Source organism: Portunus trituberculatus, chromosome 14 (genome assembly GCF_017591435.1).
Source record: "Portunus trituberculatus isolate SZX2019 chromosome 14, ASM1759143v1, whole genome shotgun sequence".
In the NCBI taxonomy this organism is placed as follows: Eukaryota; Metazoa; Arthropoda; class Malacostraca; order Decapoda; family Portunidae; genus Portunus; species Portunus trituberculatus.
Window position 1 is genome coordinate 17,866,684 of NC_059268.1, and position 22,500 is coordinate 17,889,183.

The 22,500-nt window shown below is 38.2% G+C and overlaps 2 protein-coding genes across 3 annotated transcripts in view; both read left to right on the top strand.

Moving 5' to 3' along the window:
• The window catches only part of LOC123503542 (polypeptide N-acetylgalactosaminyltransferase 11-like), a 10,279-nt gene extending 168 nt beyond the window's left edge, over nucleotides 1-10,111 (top strand). The window contains exons 2-14 of one of the 2 annotated variants that reach the window (XM_045253392.1): nucleotides 1,284-1,398; nucleotides 1,673-1,744; nucleotides 1,877-1,984; nucleotides 2,366-2,460; nucleotides 2,964-3,127; nucleotides 3,669-3,796; nucleotides 4,022-4,153; nucleotides 4,698-4,810; nucleotides 5,412-5,529; nucleotides 5,817-5,969; nucleotides 6,134-6,379; nucleotides 6,734-6,967; nucleotides 7,332-10,111. In XM_045253392.1, coding sequence (XP_045109327.1) covers nucleotides 1,303-1,398; nucleotides 1,673-1,744; nucleotides 1,877-1,984; nucleotides 2,366-2,460; nucleotides 2,964-3,127; nucleotides 3,669-3,796; nucleotides 4,022-4,153; nucleotides 4,698-4,810; nucleotides 5,412-5,529; nucleotides 5,817-5,969; nucleotides 6,134-6,379; nucleotides 6,734-6,967; nucleotides 7,332-7,466 — 1,794 coding nt within the window. In that variant the 5' untranslated portion in view covers nucleotides 1,284-1,302 and the 3' untranslated portion in view covers nucleotides 7,467-10,111. Of the gene's footprint in view, nucleotides 1-1,283; nucleotides 1,399-1,672; nucleotides 1,985-2,365; nucleotides 2,461-2,963; nucleotides 3,128-3,668; nucleotides 3,797-4,021; nucleotides 4,154-4,697; nucleotides 4,811-5,411; nucleotides 5,530-5,816; nucleotides 5,970-6,133; nucleotides 6,380-6,733; nucleotides 6,968-7,331 lie in introns of both variants that reach the window. The other variant, XM_045253391.1, reaches the window with a different exon arrangement.
• A 4,083-nt stretch (nucleotides 10,112-14,194) lies between these two features.
• The window catches only part of LOC123503561 (adenylate cyclase type 3-like), a 211,272-nt gene continuing 202,966 nt past the window's right edge, over nucleotides 14,195-22,500 (top strand). The window contains exon 1 of the mRNA XM_045253430.1: nucleotides 14,195-14,481. The gene's annotated coding sequence lies outside the window, so the exon portion shown is untranslated. The remainder of the gene's footprint in view (nucleotides 14,482-22,500) is intronic.

The following is a 22,500-nucleotide window of genomic DNA, read 5'->3' on the forward strand; positions in this document are numbered from 1 at the left end:
GTAGATGTGTAGGGGAATTAATGAAGGCATCCTCAGAGGATGGATATATGAAGAACTTCTGTCTCTTACTGAATGTTGAGTTGAATGACAACAGCATATACTATATGATTGAATTTGTTCAATTTCAATGTCATATATATATATATATATATATATATATATATATATATATATATATATATATATATATATATATATATATATAGTACCTAACAACTTCAGACAAATCGCAATCGCTACCAGCCACTCAGTCAAACCAATCTATCTATTGGAGTTAGAGATCAACTGGGAAGAAGTACCAGACAACACTATTATTATCCTATATTCCATGGAAAATGAATACATGTTTATTTTTTAAACATGATTTTATAATGGCTGGACATATTCATGATAAATATTAAGAAGGGTCACCGGCCTTATTTTCTATTAATTTCGGCTCCTACTTCCTACAATTTTGGGGACTTCATAGGTCTACAAAGGGAAAGTGAGAAAACATGGATTATGGTTGGGGAATCCTAAAATAAACACAGATGCTCTCTCACAGTAAAAGAATAAACACACTCTACCCTTGATTTAATGGATTTCAGTTCCAATCTTTGATTCCTGGCATTCTGGGAGTACTCCGGGAGGTGCAAAACCTATCTACCGGGATTCAAGCTCGGTATGATTCCATCAATGGATGCCTCCCTTTTTTAAGTCAATTATCTATCTCTGAACCTGTAGTAATTGACATCATCCAATTAGCATGTTTAGTGTCTTTGTTACAACACTCTGGCTGGCAAGAAAAGCAGAAAGGCATGAACAAACCTCATCTGTCAGAGAGGGTTGGCACCGCACCTTCATTGTATACCCCAGAACTTAAAGCCATAACCACATTGGCCTCCGAGGACAGGGGCCACAGGCTCATCTAGTGTGAACGTCATCATCTTGGTTGCACCAAAGAAAAAGGAAATGCCCCCGATGGCCCTTGTCCTGCCAGGATAGAGAACCCAACAGAGTTCTTGCTGAGATTCCTACTCTGGAATGTAATTTAACTTAATGCATTGGGATCTCCATCCCATTAATTCTTGAGTTCTTTATTTGACAAAATATATTAGGTCTCATGGTCAAGAACAACATTTTATGAGAATAGGAAAAACTATCTGGCACATCACATAGTCACTTTCATTTGAAATTGTGCAACTGTGTAGCAAACTATTCTGACATGTTAAGGATATACAGTCTTATGAAACTTTTTGTAAGGACACATTTTTCTAACTCTATGATTTTTTTTTTCTTTCCAGAAGAAACAGATGATCTGAAATGACTTCATTAAGAATAAGATCTTTTTTCCTGGGCATAATTGCAGCATCAGTCACATGGGCTGTAGTCATCTACCTGTATTGTTCACTGATAGAGGTGAGTATTTGTGACAGATCTGTCCCTGAGATTCCATATTTCTGAAGTGTATGGGTTATGTGTATAACAAGAGTCGTAATTGAAGAAATACAGAGAAAAGATATGTCAGAATAGGTTATGAAGATTGGTTCTTGGTAGGAAACCATCATATGTAAGATAGTAGTTACAAATACAATTAGATTTTTAATACAAACCAAAGTTAATTGTCCATAGTTAAAGTAGGCTTCAAATTTGCAAATACTGCCCATTTCAGAATTCTGTCTTTATTCCCCAGGATGTTGGAAATGATCCTGCTCACAAAGATCCTGCACAAAGAAATTATGGAAAATACTCTAAATTAAAACAAGTAAGAGAAAACTTTTTTGTATTATCTAAAAGTAGAGGAGATGATAACGATATCAAAACATTTGATATAGAAACCAATAATGTTAATAGTGAGAAAAGGTTAAAAAGTAACTTGAAAAAACACTTCATCAAGAACATGAAGGAAGAAACTCAGGACATGGGAGGAAGAGATGGAGTACTGGTGTCAAGTGATACCCCTCTTGAGGAGCTGGGGCTTGTGAAGACACACAGGGATCAAGAGGTAAGCTCAATAAGGATGCTATATTCATAGAGCTAGTTACTTATGTCACTAGCAAAATTTTGCACATCAAACCAGACCAACCATCTGAACTTAACTGCTATAGACAAGTAAACGCTTCGAGATATAAGAACTTTAGTGTTTTTTTTTTTTTTTTTTTTTTTCCTGTTATGTTTCAGTTTTGTAGAAAACTTAAAAGACACTTTACAATCCTCAAAATGCAGCATTGCTATATATTACATTCCTGGTATTTGTGACTAAATAGTTAGTGCCAAAGTAGGTTACGTTCATACATTACATTTGGTTCTCATTTCTTCTGTTACATCGCTACCTGTATAACATTCTGCTGTACAAACAATGTATTATAAATGTACTATCTTTCAGGAAAAAGAACAAGGATATAGGCTACATGCATTCAACTCACTAATATCCTCACGCCTTTCACCACACCGCTCAGTGCCAGACACCAGAAATAAGAGGTTTGTAGTTCAGAGGACTGCTTGGGAAATATATTTTTGTATCTGAGTGTGTGTTTGTGTTGTTCTTAGTATGAGCAGCATTTCATTATGTTTTCTAAATAAGATTATTCATCGAGTAAAAAGTCAGTAAGTTTCTAACATATGCATCCTGTAAATTTTGTGTCATCACTCAGTTTTGCTGTAATGCATTTCACTGGCATTGGCTCCAAGCATTTTTAGAAAGTCATAAAATTTTTGCTTCTAGCTTTTCTGTTTGTATCTATGTATTCCATTGAAAAGGCTGCTTATGATAATAGAGGGAAAGGAGTCAACTTTCTCTATGTTTTCCTGATATGTCAGTTGAAGTCACTGTGTAGATGGTTGCCTAGTTACCTTTTATAAGGGAAATGTCAGCCAGTCATGTAAATTGATATATGTACCTATTATGTAGAAGAATCAGGCCTGAATACTTCTCTTAGAAACAAGAAACAGGATGTTACGATTCATTAGTTTCTTGTCAACAGGTGCAAGGATATTGTGTATCCGGATCAGTTACCAATGGCATCCATTGTCATCTGTTTCTTTCGTGAAGAACATGCTGCTCTCCTACGTAGTGTTCATTCCATTCTGGATCGCACACCTTCCCAATTCCTGCAGGAAATCATCCTCGTGGATGATACAGATGAAGGTATGGAAGGAGAAAGGTCTGCAAATTTGTCAATTGGTACTAGTTTTATTATCCAAAATCTGGATCATTAATGAATATTAAGAATAGTAATGGACATAGAACTGACCTCTATGGGTGCAACTAATTTTGTTACTAATTTCCATGTAGAGTCATTTACTATAACTTTGTGTTGCACAACCATGATCCTTTCTATCCCATGTGCTCCAACCTTATAAAGAGCCATTGTTGGATACCTTACTAAAAACGTTTCCAATGGTCTAGTATAGGATGTTATTTGTTGCATGATCCCTAATCTGTGATTATTGGTCTATTTTACCTTGAGCTGAAGTTAAGCTGACAAATTCAGTGGTTTGTCATTAATGTTTTATCCCCTCTGTTAAAGATGGGCACTGTGTTTTACTTCCTCCACATTACTAGCACTTCTGAATCTGACGATTTTCTAAAAACATTTCCCAAATTTAAGAATTTTCTTCAACTGTTTTCTTTGCAAATGACTTTTGACATCTTAAATAAACTGAAGTTATGTTTTTTTTTACTACAGAGAGCTATCATGAAGAAGTAGAACACGAAATGAGAAACTTGAGTGAAAAAATCCGCATCTTGAAGACTACTCAGCGGGAAGGTCTTATTCGAGCTCGGGTGTTTGGGGCTCGTCACGCTGTGGGGCAGGTCAGTATAAAGGTCTTGTCCTCATTATCTACAGTGGGTGGTATTGCTCTCTGGTTTTGTTGTCATTAATGTGTTACAAGTTTCTGGATTAAATTTAGAAAAGTGGATTGCTTAGATGCCAAAGAGTGGGTGAAGTGAAGGATGGGTTTTTGAATGGATACACAAGTATAAAGTGTTAATTGATGCATTATGTGAACAAAGACATACACATTGGTTATGTTGCAGGTGCTGGTGTTTCTGGATAGTCACATAGAGGTGAATGTTGGATGGATTGAGCCCTTGCTAGCTCGAATAGCAGAAGACACTCACCATGTGGTCACCCCAATCATTGATGTCATCTCTCCAGACACTTTCCAGGTGACTTGTGTGGCAGTACAATGTTACCCCACTGTTTGCAGGAGTTCCATTTCAGGGATTCCCATAAATAGTGATGCCTCTCCATGATAAATGAATTGAAGTGGGTTGAGGATATAGGGGAACAGTTGATAAGAAAGGGAATAAGTAAGAGGAGAAATTTAAGTACTTAGGAGAGAGATATGTAGATAGAATGAATAATAGAGAGGGATATATATTGAAAAGGGTCTTGGATGCTTTGAATCTTTGAAAATTAAGTTAAAAGGTAGGGAGGTTTGGGAACATTTGGTACATTCAAAGGAATAAGATTAGAAGTAGCTGAAATGAGTGCTAAAGGGGGTATAGATATTGTATTGTAAGAGGTAAGAAATTAAGAAAATTATTGTATGTTAATTAGTGTATCGTGATGAAGTTTAAACTACGTATCTCCAGATTTTTTTTTTTTTTTTTTGTAAGGAAATGTTATGAGGAATAATTTAGACTTATCAATTGAATTTAGATTTGAACAAGTTTCTACACCATAAAGACATCCCATATGTGCCTACAGTACAGTCCATCTCCTTTGGTGCGGGGAGGCTTCAACTGGGGGCTGCACTTTAAATGGGACACCATCCCTCCGTCATATTTTGCTGATAAGAGAAACTACGTCAAACCTATCAAGTAAGGACGTTTGAGTTTTCTAGTCCCTATTTCAGTCATTACTTTCTCTCTCTCTCTCTCTCTCTCTCTCTCTCTCTCTCTCTCTCTCTCTCTCTCTCTCTCTCTCTCTCTCTCTCTCTCTCTCTCTCTCTCTCTCTCTCTCTCTCTCTCTCTCTCTCTCTCTCTCTCTCTCTCTCTCTCTCTCTCTCTCTCTCTCTCTCTCTCTCTCTCTCCAGTCATATGATTTCCCCATTCATTACTGAGTCATTATTTTTGATTAGCCATCTCTCTCTTTACAATACAATATCCATTTATTATCAGTTGTGTGGTAGTATTTTCATCATGCTTTCTTGATCTTAGAAATTATTGTTTAGGTCATCTGTAAGATCATTTGCTGCAGATGCACAATACAGTTACCATTACTTGAAACCTTAAGTCAGCATTGCTAACAATTGTGATTAGTTGTTAATTTCTAATTTTGTATGAATAACTTTCTATACATCTGTTGTGATTCCTTGCTTCAGTCACTCTTTTCATTGATGGTTTAAGGAAAAGTATTTGTTTCACATTAAGTATGCACATTCTTAGTAGGTAACTGTACATAGTGACTGTATCTTGGCAGGTCCCCCACCATGGCAGGAGGTCTCTTTGCCATGGATCGCATTTATTTCAAGGAGCTAGGAGAGTATGACACAGGAATGGATGTATGGGGTGGAGAAAATCTGGAGATGTCATTCAGAGTGAGTACGAAATACATTCTAACATTCTGTATATCACAACTGGACATGTTATGAATTTTCTAAGTCATAGAGTAGATTTTCTTTCGTGTTGATTTATCAATGCAAAATCTGCATTTTTCTATTTATTTATAATTGTACATTGACTTGGTTATTTTCATTATTCTTCTTACCTCTTTATAAATTTCTTATTTTGTCCCTCCATGTTACAAGCATAAAACCCATTTCATATACTCAACATCAAGATAGTAAACAAATAGAGTTGAGGAAGTTTTTGTGCTGTGTTATAGATATGGATGTGTGGAGGAAAGCTGGAGATCATCCCATGCTCTCGGGTGGGGCACATCTTCAGACGGCGGCGGCCATATGGATCAGGCAGTGGACAAGACTCCCTTCTTCATAACTCTCTCCGTGTTGCTCATGTCTGGATGGATGAATTCAAGGTGATGGTTTGATGGGGAAGCCAAATTTATTTTCCATTGGACTAGATTTTTCATTCTTACCAACATATTATGGCAGATATTTTGTATACTAATATGATAACATTCTCAGTAAATTTAACTGTAAAAAAACTATAAATTATAAATCTTCACTTTTCACTTAACAGGAAAGTTTCCTCAAGTCACGTCCATATGCAGAAAAAATGAATTATGGTGATATATCAGAAAGAGTAAAACTTAGAGAGGAGCTGCAGTGCAAACCTTTCTCTTGGTACCTCAACACTGTATACCCTGAGCTGGGGTTGCCTGATGCTGGAGGCAAGGCAGGTGGTGTCGGGGAGCAGGCTGCATTGGGTGTCCGACAGTTTCAACCATGGAATAAAAGAACAAGGAATTATACCCACAAATGGCAGGTGAGGTTTCTTTTTCTATTCTTTTTGTATTGTGTACAGTGATGTGATCCCAAGAAATGTACTGGAGGAGTTAAGTATTACATAAGTCACCATGCTTTACTACATCAGACGGTTATGTCAACTTTTGGTGCCCTTAATCTACTTCCATATTAGCTTCTCAGTTTCTATCAAAGCATACTTAGACATTTATTCTTTTCTTTTGGCTAAATCTTTCAGACCTGCAAGGGAACTGGCAACTAAGTAGTCATTGTTTTATATTTTTGTTGCCCTTGGGCAGTTTTTCCCCTCTTACATAAAAAAGTGTGAACAATTGATTTTATTTTTTACCTCAAAACTTAACTTATCTTTTGACAGATTCGATTAACAGGAACTGACTTCTGTGTAGAATCTGAAGAGCATCCTTCTAAAAAAGGTTCAAGATTAGTTCTTGCTGAATGCTCAGAGTGGGAGCGTCAGATTTTTCAGCAAACTGACCGTAATGAACTAGTTCTGGCCCAGCTGTTGTGTCTGGAGGCCACAGACCACTTTCCACTTAACAAGAAGTGTCATGAAATGGGAGGGGCACAGGAATGGAAAGTAAAAAATCAGGTGGGTGTCTTCTTTCCTGGTCTCCTTCTGAATTCATGTCAAGATGTCTAGGTTATGGCAAATAAACAGAGTGAATTTCAGCCTCTCTAGATGAAAAGTATTTATTAGTTCTGTTTGATAAGTACCTCAGTTTTACAATAAAGGACAAGACAAAGGTTGATGATTACCGATGATAACTGATATGCACTGGAATGCACAACGTCAGTTGTCTCCTTATTTGTATGCCAAGCTGACATCTCCATGAAATTGAGCCTTTAATCTTTTTACTATTATGAATAACTGTTACTTTTCATATAGTACTCTTAGTTACTGATAGATTTGTAGTAAATTGTTGTTTTGTCCTTATCAAGCCTTACATTTCCAGATGGGAGTTCCTCTTTACAACTTGGCCACTGGGTTGTGTGTCGCTGCAGAGGAAGTGCGGTCAGGTGCATCCATCATTATGAACATGTGCTCAACACCCAAGTTAACAAACTGGGATCTAGTAGATGTTGCTTGAGGTAAGAAAAGGTACTAAGAATGTTACAATTGCTGTTGTAAACTTAATTATGGATACAATAGGTTTCTGTGATCTGTTATTAAACTAAAATATTTGTATTGTAGAGAGCAATGTAAATGTTTTATAAAGCACAGCCCTACCTAATAATAATCTACATTTCTGCAAGTCACAAACAGTATTTTGATCTTTAGAAATAACAATAAAAAACACTACTAACAGTCATCAACTTTGTTCATAGTTTATCATACATCATAACTTAAAATTCATAAGCAGAGGAGCTCCTGTAATTCCAATTTTCAATAGATTTACAGCAGCATTTAAATTTTGTGAATCATCAGACAGTTATGACAGTGATATTTGTGAAAACTTAAAACAAAGCACCTGTAAAATCTCAGCACACAAGATGAATGTGGAAATTCATGTCAAGGTACTCCAGTAGGTCACAACAGTGATTTAGAATATTCTATATGTACTGTACCAGAACTTCTCTTTGTGTATTTCCATGAATGGGTTGCAAAAAACACCATGCTTCATATACTCAGTGTTGTTCAGTTATACATCTTATATCTACCTTATTAATGCTGCATTTTTTCTGATAATGGTAATCATATCATGCATTCCATAATCTGTAGATGTGTTTATCCACATCTGATTTCTTGCTTTAATTTGAATTATTGTTAAGATTATTTTTTCACTGAATCATGATGTTCCTTCATATGGGCTCATCAGGGGTGGAAGGGTTGTGGGTAAGTCATAAATAGAAATAGTGTAGATAAATAGAAAAACAATAACAAAGGATGAAGGTTTGGGAGCAACAATGCTTACCTTGTTCTGCAGGGTAAGGATTGCTTCACTTGAGGTTGTGATATTTAGTAACAGTCCTGTAATTTAACAATCTCTTATTAGGTGTTGAATGAATTCTTAAGTATTGGAGAGGAAAATCTTCAAAGTAACATCACACAAGTCAATGCATATTACAGTGATGGTAAAAATAGTTTACTATGACAATATGGAATCATTATGATGCACAATTACTTCAAATAGTTATGTAACATTCACTTTCTTATAAATGCTTCATACCATCAGTTTCATCAATTAAAAAGTGCATTGATGCATTAGGAAAGATACATATAGCACAAAACCATACTGCACTGCTCACAGTATTATTTACAGTATGTATAGTCATACCATATTTTTTTTATTATATGTATTTATTGATTTTTTACTTTGTTGTACTTTGGCTTGTAAGAAAAACTTTTGTAGATGAGCAATTTATAAGGCAAGCATAAATACTGAAAAAAATTTGCTTGGATAGTGTAACTTGGAAAGTTAATCAAGATCTGATGCTTCATCTGTCCCATTTTTGGTACATTGTCCCCTACAGTAGCCGTCCTTCCTCTTGTGTCTACCAGTGTTATAATATATGCACTTGTACTGTGCTCTCCTACATTATTTTGTGACTTTTTTTTACAGTGTAGTGATTTTACATTGCTAAAACTATGGGCTGCATCATGACTTTAAAGGAAGGTGCCAAGATGATCATAGTGAGACAAAAAGGGACGTTATTGGGAAGCATGGATAAGGCATCTACATATCATTATTTGTTGATTTTCAATTTGGAACAGTAATTTGTATTTATAATAGCATTGAAAATGACTCGCATGAATACTTCTCGGGAGATGGAACAGATCACATGTGGTCTCATTAATTCTTATGGACAGAATTGATTTGGGTTATGATTACACTGGACTATAGCCCCTTACCAGGAATGAATTATGCTTACCATCCAAGGTACTGCTGTATATGGAATGGAGACCAATTAACACTAAAATGGTAGCAAATAATATACTAGGGAGGGAGAAACTTCTCCCTCTTGTGTAGACTGCTGTGATATGAATACTATTTACCTTTATAAATATATTGTGGTGGTGATTTGTGCCAGGGAGAAACATATGGATTGCCATTTATTTAATAAGGAGGCAGCTTTACAATATATAACTATCACTCTCTGCATATAGCCCTTGAACAGGATCTTTTACATGTCATTCACTGCATCTTGATTTTTTTTTGCTTTCACTTAATTTTACAAGGCAAACTGCTTTGACCACTACACAGTGCTTGAAAACTCATATTCAGCAGTGAATGGATTTAGTGGGGAGGAAACCTATTAATATTTGACATTTGAGGATTATGGAAAGAATTGATGTGTTAATAAATAAAAAAAAAATTATATTTCTCTTGCGTGTGATAATTTATGGACCAGAGATTATTTGTTCCTTTAATTTTTCTGATCCTCACATCCTCGTATAGTGTCCCACAAAAGGACGATCATGGCAGCATTGTCTCATTCTGTCCCATAAAATTTCCTGCATGTTCAAACATTTATTTTCTTCTAACTAACTCCTTTGCACATAATGTACTCCATTGCTGTATCCTTTCATCTTCCAGGGGCCTTCCTTTCCCATCAGGACCAGTTTAACTCACATACACTTCATACTCTTGCTTCATTAACCTTGTTCTTCATACCACATCATTGTGTATCTGGCCTCATGTCAAGGAACAAAAGTAGCTTACATTTTGAAATACAACAAATGTCTTTCTTATGTTTATAAGTACTTACTATGAAAATAAATATTTCTATATGTTGTAGTAGTTTTCTTTGGTACATACATATCACACACACACACACACACACACACACACACACATTTATATATATATATATATATATATATATATATATATATATATATATATATATATATATATATATATATATATATATATATATATATATATATATATATATATATATATATATATATATATATATATATATATATATATACAGAGCTGAGTGATTTGTTATTGAGTCTAGTATGTACTGGATATTCTTGGGGCGGTGGCTGTGGATGAGACTACTCCTTTAGCGGGGACAGAGAATGTTGGAAGCGCGCCCTCGTGAAACTTCAGCCTGGGTGGAGACTGGCTTGGCTGAATGCACTTTCGCGGCACTTAAGGCGTGTGGAAACGGCGTCATCATAAAAGTTCCAGTCAATTAAAACTTGTAAATTAGCTGGCAAAACGAGGCTAACAAGGCTGAAATGAACTACGCGGCATAGGTGGGAAGGTAGTGCAGCAAACAGCTCTCGTGAGATTCGTGGAAGCTAATTACCAACAAAGATGTGAGATAAAAATAACTTGTGTGGAGAAGGAGGAGCATCTCAGACAGTGCCTTCAGAACGTATGTCCTTGTGTAGCTACTGAGGCGCCATGGCTTTCTTTTAGAGTTTCTTCTTGATTTGTATTATGTTTCTTGCCGCAGAGAGAGAGAGAGAGAGAGAGATATGAGGTGGTTTGAATATATTTTCCTCAACGTATGTTAATCAGGATTTTCCTCTCAAGGATTTTTTCTTTTAATTGTAACTATTAAAGAAATTGCCCAATTGCCCAAAATGTTATAAAGCCTTAATGAGAAATGTGTAACCACAGATTGATTGGTTTGGTATATTTCATAGAATCAAATGTTGAAAGAAAAGTTTGAAGTGAAAGGCATGAAAAACAATCTGGTTTACAGTTAGCTTAATCTGAAAATTCTGACATCTTTAAAAATTTGCCAAAATTAAATGACATTAAGCAAAGTATGTCGGCTCTTCACCTCCAATGGAACGATGCCCGTGTCCGCTATGCCGCATAAGCCCGCTGTCCAGTGCAAGTGTCCAATAAATCACTGAATAGTAACGATTTCTCACTGAAAATTTACCTGGAAAAGCGCGAGTTATTTCTTCCTCTACCCTACCAAACGAAGTGTGAAGTCGCAGTATTAACTTTAACAAGTGAAAGTGTACAGTAATATTTGAATATCGTACGGAACTGTGCGCGTCGGAGGCACTCAGCTAGTTCCAAATACGTATTCTGCATATCATAGACTTAATACAACTGATGACATGCTTTATATACGCTCATAATGACAACTGATGCTCGTGGTTTCTGTGGTTGGGAGATCAGCCCCACAGACCCTTCCATACTCTTTATACGAATAATAACATGTATTTTCGCCTCAAGCAGTATACGCAGAAACTCGTGTTACATCCTACGTATATTGAAATGAATGGAACTATTTGCTTAAACGTCTAGACTAGACTCATCAAATTAGTCTCATTCACAAATATCGTGTATGTACTTTTCAAAGTACTGCACTTTGAATAATTTGTGAATAAAAGTATTAAGGCATCTCTCTCTCTCTCTCTCTCTCTCTCTCTCTCTCTCTCTCTCTCTCTCTCATATGCCTGTAACATGGTCGTGTAGACCCTTGTATTCAGCGTTACTCGGTGGGCTCAAAATAGCAAGTCTCTCTCATTACGATGCAAATTACAATAGTCTTCCTCAATGTATTAACGGACTTTGATTCTGGCGGATTGTTTTGGATGTCAGCAGCTCCTCCTCTCTTTCTCGCTACTGGTGCTGCTGCGAAGTGGGTAGAAAAGATATTGTTATCATTCCTGTTTTTGTTATTACAGTGTGTTTTTCAAGCAACAGTGGAGCAAGAACCTAACCTAACATATCGTGTGATGACCATTGAGAGAGAGAGAGAGAGAGAGAGAGAGAGAGAGAGAGAGAGAGAGAGAGAGAGAGAGAGAGAGAGAGAGAGAGAGAGAGAGAGAGAGAGAGAGATCTTTTTAGGTAAGGAATTATCTAAAAATTATGATGATGATTGTAATAATGATAATAATAATAATAATAATAATAATAATAATAATAACAATAATAATAGTGATAATAGTAATAATAATAATAATAATAACAATAATGGGTTTCCTCGGTGATTTAAATTTATTACTATATCTTTCGACCTATTCACTTTTTTCTTCTTTACTTTCGTTCAGAATATTGAAGGTTTTCCTAAAAATCTGAACCTTATTCTTCAAACGATATTAGCGCAATTCCAAGCGATACATTTTTTATTCCCACTAATTAGGGATTTTTTCGTCCTTAACTTCTCGTATCGGTAACACAGACCTTACCTGTAATACATTTGTGATTGTTGTGATTCCTGCTACATTGATTTATACAGCATCCCATCCTCTGTATTGTTCTGTTAGTATCGAGCAGTATTGTAAGATGAGTTATAGACGAGAGTGCTAAGTGTAAATAGATAGGTATGCATCATAGGTATGTTTCATAATGACTCCCACGTGTAAACCTGATGATTCCTTCAGCTTCCAATATTTTCTTTTGATCTTTTGTTTTTATGGCTGAAGCAGAAGATTTTGCTGATTAATTCGCGTGTGTGGCAGAAACATTCTTGCCACCGACTCGTGACGCCGTAATCTTCTTCAGCTTTTCTAATCTTCATAATGGATCGTTAATTCTCACAAGTCTTATCCATGAAATTGTTGCTTCTCCCTCTTCTCTACTCATCTCTCTCTCTCTCTCTCTCTCTCTCTCTCTCTCTCTCTCTCTCTCTCTCTCTCTCTTATATTGATGTTCTTAAGCATTTTTCAGCTTTATTACGAGTCATTGATCCTCACAAATCTTCATTACAAGGCTCCAGCTATTACCACTTCTCCGTCAAGACACCTTTCTAAAGTTGTACAGTTTTTCCACCCAAACCGAAGGAGAGTGGAAAGTCTATAGTGATATGAGAGACGAGTTTAGAGACACTATGATATGGAACATGAAGACAAAATGAGAAATGTGTCATCCCTCTTTCGCGCATTGCTAGTCTCCCTTGTTTTCTATGAACCAACTTGCCTTTGTGTAATATCATGTAACCTTCGAACTTGAGATTAGCCAAGCGAGGTTCTGATTAATCTTCGTATTCTTAACCCCTTCAGTACCATGCCGCGTTTTCATATTCATTCTGGTTACTATTTGGCGATTTTAAATAGGTTCAAAAACTTATGTAGGGTATGAAATAATAAATTAAGACTGGCCATTAATCTCTTGACATCCATAGATCCTTCTTAATGCAAATGTCAAATCATACCAAAATATCAAGGTAGGCTACAGTAAAAATGCGTTTCAGTATTGATGGGGTTAAACACTCTGGCATATCTATATCTTATCATAACCATTTTCAACAGCCTTTAGTGAAAGTTATTTATGATTTTAAGGCTTTTAATGATCAATGTTTAGCAAGAAAAGTCATTCAACTCCTGAGTCATTCCTCTTAGCTTTTACTTCCCTGCTCTTGATTCTCACCTCACAGTTGCTATCTTATATCTCTTTACTCCTACTTACAAACTCATACTTTCCCGTTCCTCTTAATTCACCCTGAAAGAGTTAACCCAGTTTTAATGATTCAGTATATCACCACACCCACCACCTTCAGTAATAAAGAACTTATCATTATCCTTACAAATAATGTCGCCATTTCACTAATAAAAAACACCAAGACACAAAATATGTGTGAAAATACTGTATAACACCATGACTTTGGCTTTTTGTACTGGATAAAAATCCTTGTTATGAGACAAATCAATCTTTCCTAATCTTCCAATAATTTAGATTTAAGCTTGTCAGGAGTGCAGTAATATGATAAGATATAGAAGGAGTAGCAATCAGTACGGCGGGGCGAGAGGGAGGCGCCAATGAGAGCGACGAGCGGAGAGAGAGGTCCTGGGAGGAGGAAAAGCAAGGGAGAGAGGGAGGGAGGGACAAGTGAGGCCCGCCCCGCCAGCCGCTGAGTCAACCCAGCTGCCGCGCCACTCCATCCTGCCAGTGCCGTAACAGCATCCGTCGTGAGTGGTACATTGCAGCTCCACCGGCCCAGTGACCCACCACTTGCTGCCTGATTCACTTAAACCGGCTCCATTTTCCTTGCCGGAGCCATCAGCAGTGGAAGACTCACAGGGAAATATACCTGTCGTATTGAATCAGTGACTGGATCAATCAATCGGTGTGGAAATGTTGAAGCTTTATGTTTTTGGGGGTGCCGTGCCCCGCCCCTGGGTGCGTGTCCGAGGTTGAGGTTTGGCGGGGGCGGCCTGCTCATCACCACAACAACGATACCGTAAGTACACACACCTCACTTATTTATTTCACTGTAGCGTGCGGGGATAGGTGGCCGGTATGGAGTGAGGTGGGAGTGGTGACCTTTGACCGAGTAGTAACAAAATCTTGGGTGGGAGGGGGTTGGGGACGGCTGGTGTTAAGGTCAAGTTTACTTCCATTGACTCACATTGAAGATGAGAGTAATATGCTATAAAATCAGAGAAATATCCTTTAAAAAGTATTTTCTGCTTTTTATCTTGTATTTTTCTCTGTGCTCTTGGTTTTCCCTGAAGTAAGCAAGCGTTCATCATGTCATGCTCGCAGGCAGTTTTGTTATTCCCTGCGTTGACCAGCCTGTGTGTGAAGGAATACTTGCGAAGAGTTATCTCAGCTGTTTCTTGACCAGGTGGCTCCTTTTGCTGGCGACTGGCATGTACCTCGTGGGGTCAGTGTCGTCAGTTCTTTTAAAGCCTCAAACAAACCAATCTTTTCTCCCATTGATCTGAAAGTTAAGGTTGGAAGTCTAGCGTCCTCAGCTCTTCTTCATGGGGAAGGTATGTGAAGGGCAGGAAGGAGTAGAGTTACACGCCGCTCAACAATTTCAATTATGTCAGTCTTTCTGTAGATGTGGACTTCAAATTTAAGTTGCAAATTGTATTATGGGTTTTACTATGGCTGAATATGGTGGCCTATATAGAAGTCTCAACATCAAGGTCTGTGAAGGTTCTGCGTACGAGTCCAACTAGTCTTTCTTTTTATTACCTTTTCTCAGTAATGATACAGAAACACGTCTTCATTAATGGCAGCCCCCAGGTCTTTCTTTTGCACTTCTAGGTGTCATGGAATCGATGATATATGCTACAACTTTTTTTTTATTCTAATGTGTATCTGCTTCGCTCATGATGGTGAAATTCCACGTTCTTTATTTAATTATAGTCATCCATTATGCTGATTTTCTTGAATATTTTAGTACCGTCAGTAAACACACATTACCGCCATTTCTTCATGTTCTGGTATAAATCGCTTGTGAACATTACGAAAAAGCAATGGCCTAGGGTGTTCTTACGGTTCTAATGGCAGGTTAACAAGATTTGTACATTATTAAACCGAAGGCACGCTTGAGAACTCGATTAATAATTTCTGTAGCCTTTGAAAACAGAGCAGAGCGTCTTGAGGTGGAAGAAGAGTGGTGAATGCGTATCCATCACGTAGTCTAGTTATTATTGCAAGGAGGGTACTATTATTATACACGGGTCAGGATTATACTCCACTTTCCACCACCAGTTTTTATATAATTTGAGTAATTCCGAGGCTGCATTTCCCGTCGCTTGATGAGAGAGAATGGCTATCGTTGCAAAATGGCTCCCCTGCTGCATTTTCATTTCTCTATTTTTACCGTCATTGTTTAATCTCAACAACTTTTGAATAGTGAGATAAAAAGAAAGGTATAGACAGGTGATCAGAAAAATAGATGAATAAACTTGGGGAAATGGAAAGAGGTTGGTGAATTATATACGTGATAGTTGCTGGTTACCATTATCCATCTTGCAGCTGCCCTAGTGCCTGCTCTCCTCCCCTCCCTTTCTTCCTCCATCCCTCCCCTCTTAATTAATGTGTATTTATCACTTTAAACAGGCGTGAGGGGCATATTAATGTCCTGACACCAGTATGTTGCCTTTACCACCCACGTTCGTTTACAAAAAGCTTGGAGAAACGAACGCAGCTAAAACTAGTCCTTGAGCCTCAACAAGAACGAAGCGAGGGAAAATGCTGTTTGTTTCGTTCACTTATTCCTTCCAGCTATATTTAGTTATTTACCACCTTCTCCCCCTCTCATTCACTTAACACCCATCTCTTCCTTATGCCCTTGAAAATTTTGACTTGTAATGTGGTTCACTTGCATTGTGTTAAAAAAAAAAAAAACCAGCTATGGATTAAAGTTTCAATGATGTGTTTTTGTCGCTTCATTGTCTACAGGAAGGACGAGGAGGAAGAGGAGGAAGGCTATTATTACTACTATTATTAGTATAATTTTTATTCTCCTGCCTTAATGATATACACATCGTCATCACTTCTTTTATTCTCTGTCTCTTTCTATTCTAGACATAAATATTGTCATTATTACTTCTCTTGATATTATACTGTGCATCCTATTTTTCTTTCATTTTTTCACCATCATCCTGTCTTAGCACTATATTCAGAAACGCTTTCATCTCTTACCGCAACCATTTTTCAAAGACTACCATAAATATTGTCATTATTACTTCTCTTGACATTATACTGTATATCATCTCATTTTTCTCTTTCATTCTGCCTTTCACCATCATCCTGCCTTGGTAACATATTCAGGAACGCTTCCATCTCTCACCGCGAGCATTTTAAAAAACTACAGAGACAATTAACCGAGTTCTAAAGAATATTTTTCCTGCTGATTATGCAGAAAACTTGTTAACATGTCACTAGAATTACAGAAACATCCTTAGATACCTGTGTCACTTCAACTAGAGCCCTTTGAAAATAGTGAAGCTGCGGCGCGGAAGTGTTTTAGAATATATGCCTTAATCTCGCAACGTAGGTAAGCTTAGGATGCAAGGCTTAGTGGTGTAGTTAGTGCCAACCCCCGGGAACTGATGCTGCTTGTTGAAACGGACCAGGTATATAGGAAGTGTTTGTATGAGGTTGACACAGTGGCCATGAGACACCGTAAGACCTGCCTGCCTGTGACGTGTGTTGGGCTTCCTGTCACTCTCACTGCCATCGTCTTATCTATGTTTGCTTTTTATTGTTTTTATGTTTTTTTTCGTTTTTTTTTTTTCGGCGGACGATGGTTTGTTGTTGTTGTTGTTACCTTTTTTTTTCTTATTCTTTTTTTCTCTTCTATTTCTATTTCTTTCTATCCCCTACTACTACTACTACTACTACTACTACTACTACTACTACTACTACTACTACTACTACTACTACTACTACTACTGTTGCTACTACCACTACTACTACTACTACTACTACTACTACTACTACTACTACTACTACTACTACTACTACTACTACTACTACTACTGTCACTACCACCACCACCACCACCACCACAATCGTCGCCATTATCTTCACTGTAGAAATTGTTATGAACCGAACAGCTGATCTCCCCCCCTGGCAACCGTGACGAGGAGCCCACAGTTCCTCACAGCAGCATTGTTATCCCATGAGTTATTCCGAGTGCAGTGGGAGCAATTAAAATACAGTTAAACGTTCAGTGCATGCCAACACTGTCTCTGGCGTGGAGTATCAATGCACCATGAATTTGCAACAGAAAGAGTGTGTGTGTGTTTGTGTGTGTGGTGTACAATAGAGCAAAAGTATTGTGATAGCTTGATTACTATGTTCTCCAGGGGCCACTCACCTTGTTTGTGGTGTTTGTTTGCTCCAAGAAGGTCATCGAGGAAGGACTCAGGGTGCCAATGTGCCGGGATGTCTCTTGTATGGGCGTGGCACCCTGCTGGCCGGGTCGTGTCTGGGCTGTGCGGCGCCACAGGGTAACATTGCTTCGAGTAAAGTTATAGGGTCAGGGGGTCAGATAGATAGTGATGGGTCTGGTTTCCTGTTGGTTTCCTCTCGCGACTCTGTGCTCTGAAGGCGGGGCAAGGCAGTTTCATATTACTTTCCTTCTCTCTCTCTCTCTCTCTCTCTCTCTCTCTCTGAAGCGAATGAGAATGCTATCAATATAATTACTGATGCGAATTTGAAGGGACGTTTGGCCGCGCATGACACAAAATTAGATCAGGCAGGTGGTGTGAGCGCAGCCTTAGTAACAGGAACCTTGGGCGGCCGTCTGGCACTCCATACACGATGAATACTGATGCTGCTGCCTGTCCAACGAAGATGTATAGAAGTGTTTGTAGAGTATTAAGTGGTGGTGAAGCAGGAAGCAAGTGTGGAGTGCAAGTAGCAGTGAATGTGTGATGTAAACAGGAAACGTGAGTAATAACAAGATCTAAATGAGTGTTTGTTAATCTTGCCTTTTTTTGTTTGAGGATATTAGTGGCGTTTGAAGTGTTTCTGTGAGTTTTGCCCTTGAAAATTATAATCTAGATATACACGGAGGTGATTTATTAAGCTATGTAGAGACTCTTGCACAATAGATAGGGAAAAAAAAAGAAAAAAACCCCGCTATATTGTTTAGTATTGTATCCCAGTAGCCATTACTAGACAACAAAACCATCGTCACCAAATAAATAAATAAATAAAACCACGTAGAGTTGTAAGCAGGATAACAGAAAAGCGTGATGGTGAAGCAGGACACACACTACTAATGCACAAGGTAGAGAAGGAGAAAGGGAGGCAGTGAGTCGACAAATGGAGCGAGACAAGTAAATGTAACATAACACGAAAGGCGAGAAATTCATGCTTGATATATTGGGATGAGAAGCGAGTAATTAGCTGGGTTGGCAGGGCTGATGAGATGAATAGTCCGCCTTTGAGTTCCCGCCTTCCCCGCCCTTCCCCACTCTTCTCCTGTCTGGTATTACTGGCCGTGTAACATCCGCCAAACCGTGGGTGGATGTAAGGCGGTGTAATTACTGGGCTTCCATATAAATTCCACCCTTGAATATTCATCACCACTGGACCCAAATGAGAAAGAAAAGGAAAAAAAAAAAAAAAAAAAAATCACCGCGTTATTTCCCCGTGTTAAATTTCCTCCCAAATATTTCAGCTTAAGGATAATAATTCTGGGAAAGGTCTTGTAGGTTCAATGTTCATGTGGGAGAAGGAGAAAGGGAGGGAGAAGTTTACCTGACGAGGGTTGGCCTGTGGAGAGCTGACGTGGCAATAAATGAGGTATGAAGTCCTTGTTATTGTTTATTAGGGGACGTCTGGTGTGGTTTGTGTGGAGAACGAAGGCAATTACGATAGCGAATATAGTGCAAATGTACACGACGTTCCCTTAACCCCCTCCAGTACCAGGACGCGTTTCCATATGCCTTCTGGTTACTCTATAGTGACTTTATACAGCTTCAGAAACTCATGTGGGGGATTGAAATAGTGAAGACTGTGGCCATTAATCTTCTGACCTCCATAGACCCTTCCTAATATCAATGAAACCGTCTAATGACACCCAAAACTCAAGGTAAAAATGCATCCCAGTACTGAAGGGTCTAAGAGAGGTTAACGCGGTGCTGCACGAGGAATAAAGCTTGTGTTGTTTGTGCAAAGTGAGAATTGCCTTGGTGTGTTTTTTTGTAAGAGTAAGGCCCTTGTGATATGTTGCATTGAGTGACAGTGTTTCTTGAGTTCCTGCTAGAAGTATCAAGTATCACCGGGAGAAATTATAAAAGGAATCATACCATTTGACCCCTTCAGTACCGTGACGTGTTTCCATATTCATTCTGCTTACTATCTGGTGATTTTACACAGCTTCAGAAACTCATGTGGGTGATTGAAATAGTAAAGACACTGGCCATTAATCATCTGACCTCCATAGACACTTCCTAATGTCAACAAAATGGTCTAAATGTGCTTAAATCTCAAGGCAAAAAATGTGCCCCAGTACTGAAAGGGTTAAACCTAATTAAGTCTTTTGATTTAACACCTTTATTACTGGGACATACTTCACCTTGAAATTTGTGTACGATTAGACCATTTTTTTTTTTTTTGACATTAGGAAGAGTCTATGGAGGTCAGAAGATTAATGGCCACAGTGAGAGAGAGAGAGAGAGAGAGAGAGAGAGAGAGAGAGAGAGAGAGAGAGAGAGAGAGAGAGAGAGGGCGTGTTAGCTGTAATCGCTCACCACATCGCGGGATCAATGGGGCACGAAGGCAATATAATGGCTTTCAATACACGAGTGTCAGCGAGAAGTTTTGGGTGCTTATAATTCGCGTGGCTGAGTGGATCAACGGAGGCTAAGTTGGTGGTGAAAGGTGCTTGCAACTTCAGCGTAATGAGGTCAGTGGAGCAAATAATGACTGCATAATAAGCCTGTGCATTACACCAGTTGGATGAATTTTCCATTAATTTTTTTCTCCCTTGCATATTTTTACGTGTAAGGAAGACCGGCCAAGCTGTGTAAAAATCATTAGAAAAAATATATAAAAAGAGAAAAGAAAAATGACTGCTTGATTGCTGTTGTTTTCCCCGTCAAAAAAAAAAAAGATAGATAGAAGGGCATTCCTGCTTATCTGCATATACCTGCCTGCCTACCTGACGTATTTAGATCCACAGGTGTTTTGGTATTTCCCTCTTGAAACGGGTCAGGTGTTGCTTACATAGTCACTCGTGTACTCGCCACCTGTGTACGGTCTTGGTCATTAGATTAACATGCTGCGCTCATCATTATGTTAAACGCTTTTCTGTCTTAAGTCTTCATATTGAACTAGAGAAGTGATAGACTGAGGGTAGATCAGAAGCTTAAGACTGCTACTATTTATGATGCTACTATTTTATGATTATTTTTAAAAGCCATCTTTCTTCATGTTTGTCTTTCTGTCTTTGTTTTGTTTTGTCTCTTTTTCTGTCTGTCTGTCTCTCTCTTTGTCTGTCTCTCTGTGTCTCCCTTTCTTTCAGTGTGTCCCTCTCTGTCTGTCTTTCTGTCTGTATGTCTGTCTGTCTGTCTCTCTGTCTGTCTGTCTGTCTATCTGTCTGTCTGTCTGTCTTTCCGCTATGGTCGTGGCCGTCTTGGAGGTGGTGTCAGGTCTGCATGGGTGTCTGAGGAGAAGGAGTAATCAAAGTCGACCAGCAACACCCTGGTGGGCCGAGGCGGCTCCCTCATGGGGATTTATGAGGCTCACTGGGACCGTTTACACTCACTAAATATATTCTATTAAAAAGTTAAAGGTCTGCTTTTCCGCGACACTTTTACACCCGGAAAAATATTACAGGGTTAGTTTTAATACTTAGATTTATTGTGTTAACCCTTTCAGTACTGTGACGCATTCTTACCTTGAGTTTGAGTGTAATTAGACGATTTTATTGACATTAGCAAGTGTCTATGGAGGTCAGAAGATTAATGGCCAGAGTCTTCACTATTCTAATCCTCAAGTAAGTTTCTGAAGCTGTATAAAATCACCAAATAGTAAGCAAAATGAATATGAAAAACGCGTCCTGGTACTGAAGAGGTTAAGTTGAGTTAATCATTAAATTTGAGGATTTTAAAAGTAATTCTATAATCTGTTAGGTATTTCTTCGTCTGATAACTGATTTAGAGCCGTTTCGTAAATACCAAGGGGGGTCTGACTCGATAATTGCCCATGTGAACTCCATTTTGTATCACCTTTGTTGGACTCTTTTCCCATTGATAGTGTCAGTTTGGTGTCCTTCAACCGCCTCGACCCGCTTCCCTTTCCACCTTTGAAGGGAGTGACCGGCAATGTAATTAAGTTTGTCCCTGCATGTTGTGTGTGTGTGTGTGTGTGTGTGTGTGTGTGTGTGTGTGTGTGTGTGTTTTATACGGTATTTGTATTTACTTTTGCGTGTTTTTTCTTATTTGTTTATTCTTTTACCAAGATTTGTTTGTTTTGCAGCCTTTGGTGAAGTGTTGTGTTGCATATTGATTAGAAATTTTTTGTTTTGTTTCCCTTGTGGTGAATTATTCTTACGGTTAATGAATTTGTCTGTCTGTCTGTCTGTTTGTCTGTCTGTCTGTCTTTCTGTCTGTCCGCCTGTCTGTCTACCTATACCTGTATTTCCATCAGTCTTTCTATCTATTCATCTATAAGTTGGTTGATCTACTTAACTATGTACATTTATTGAAGTACACACACACACACACACACACACACACACACACACACACACACACACACACACACACACACACACACACACACACACACACACACAGTAATAGCGGGAGACAATGAGCCAATCATGTGTTTGTGCAGAAAGTAATAAGGGAAGGAGAGACGAAAGAACGTGACTGAACAAGATGATCTGATTTTTTGAGGGGTTCTTAAGCTCTACCATGTCTAATGTGATTAATCTCTTCAGTTCTGGGACGCATTTTTACCTTGAGTTTTGGGTACGATTAGACGATCTTACTGCCAT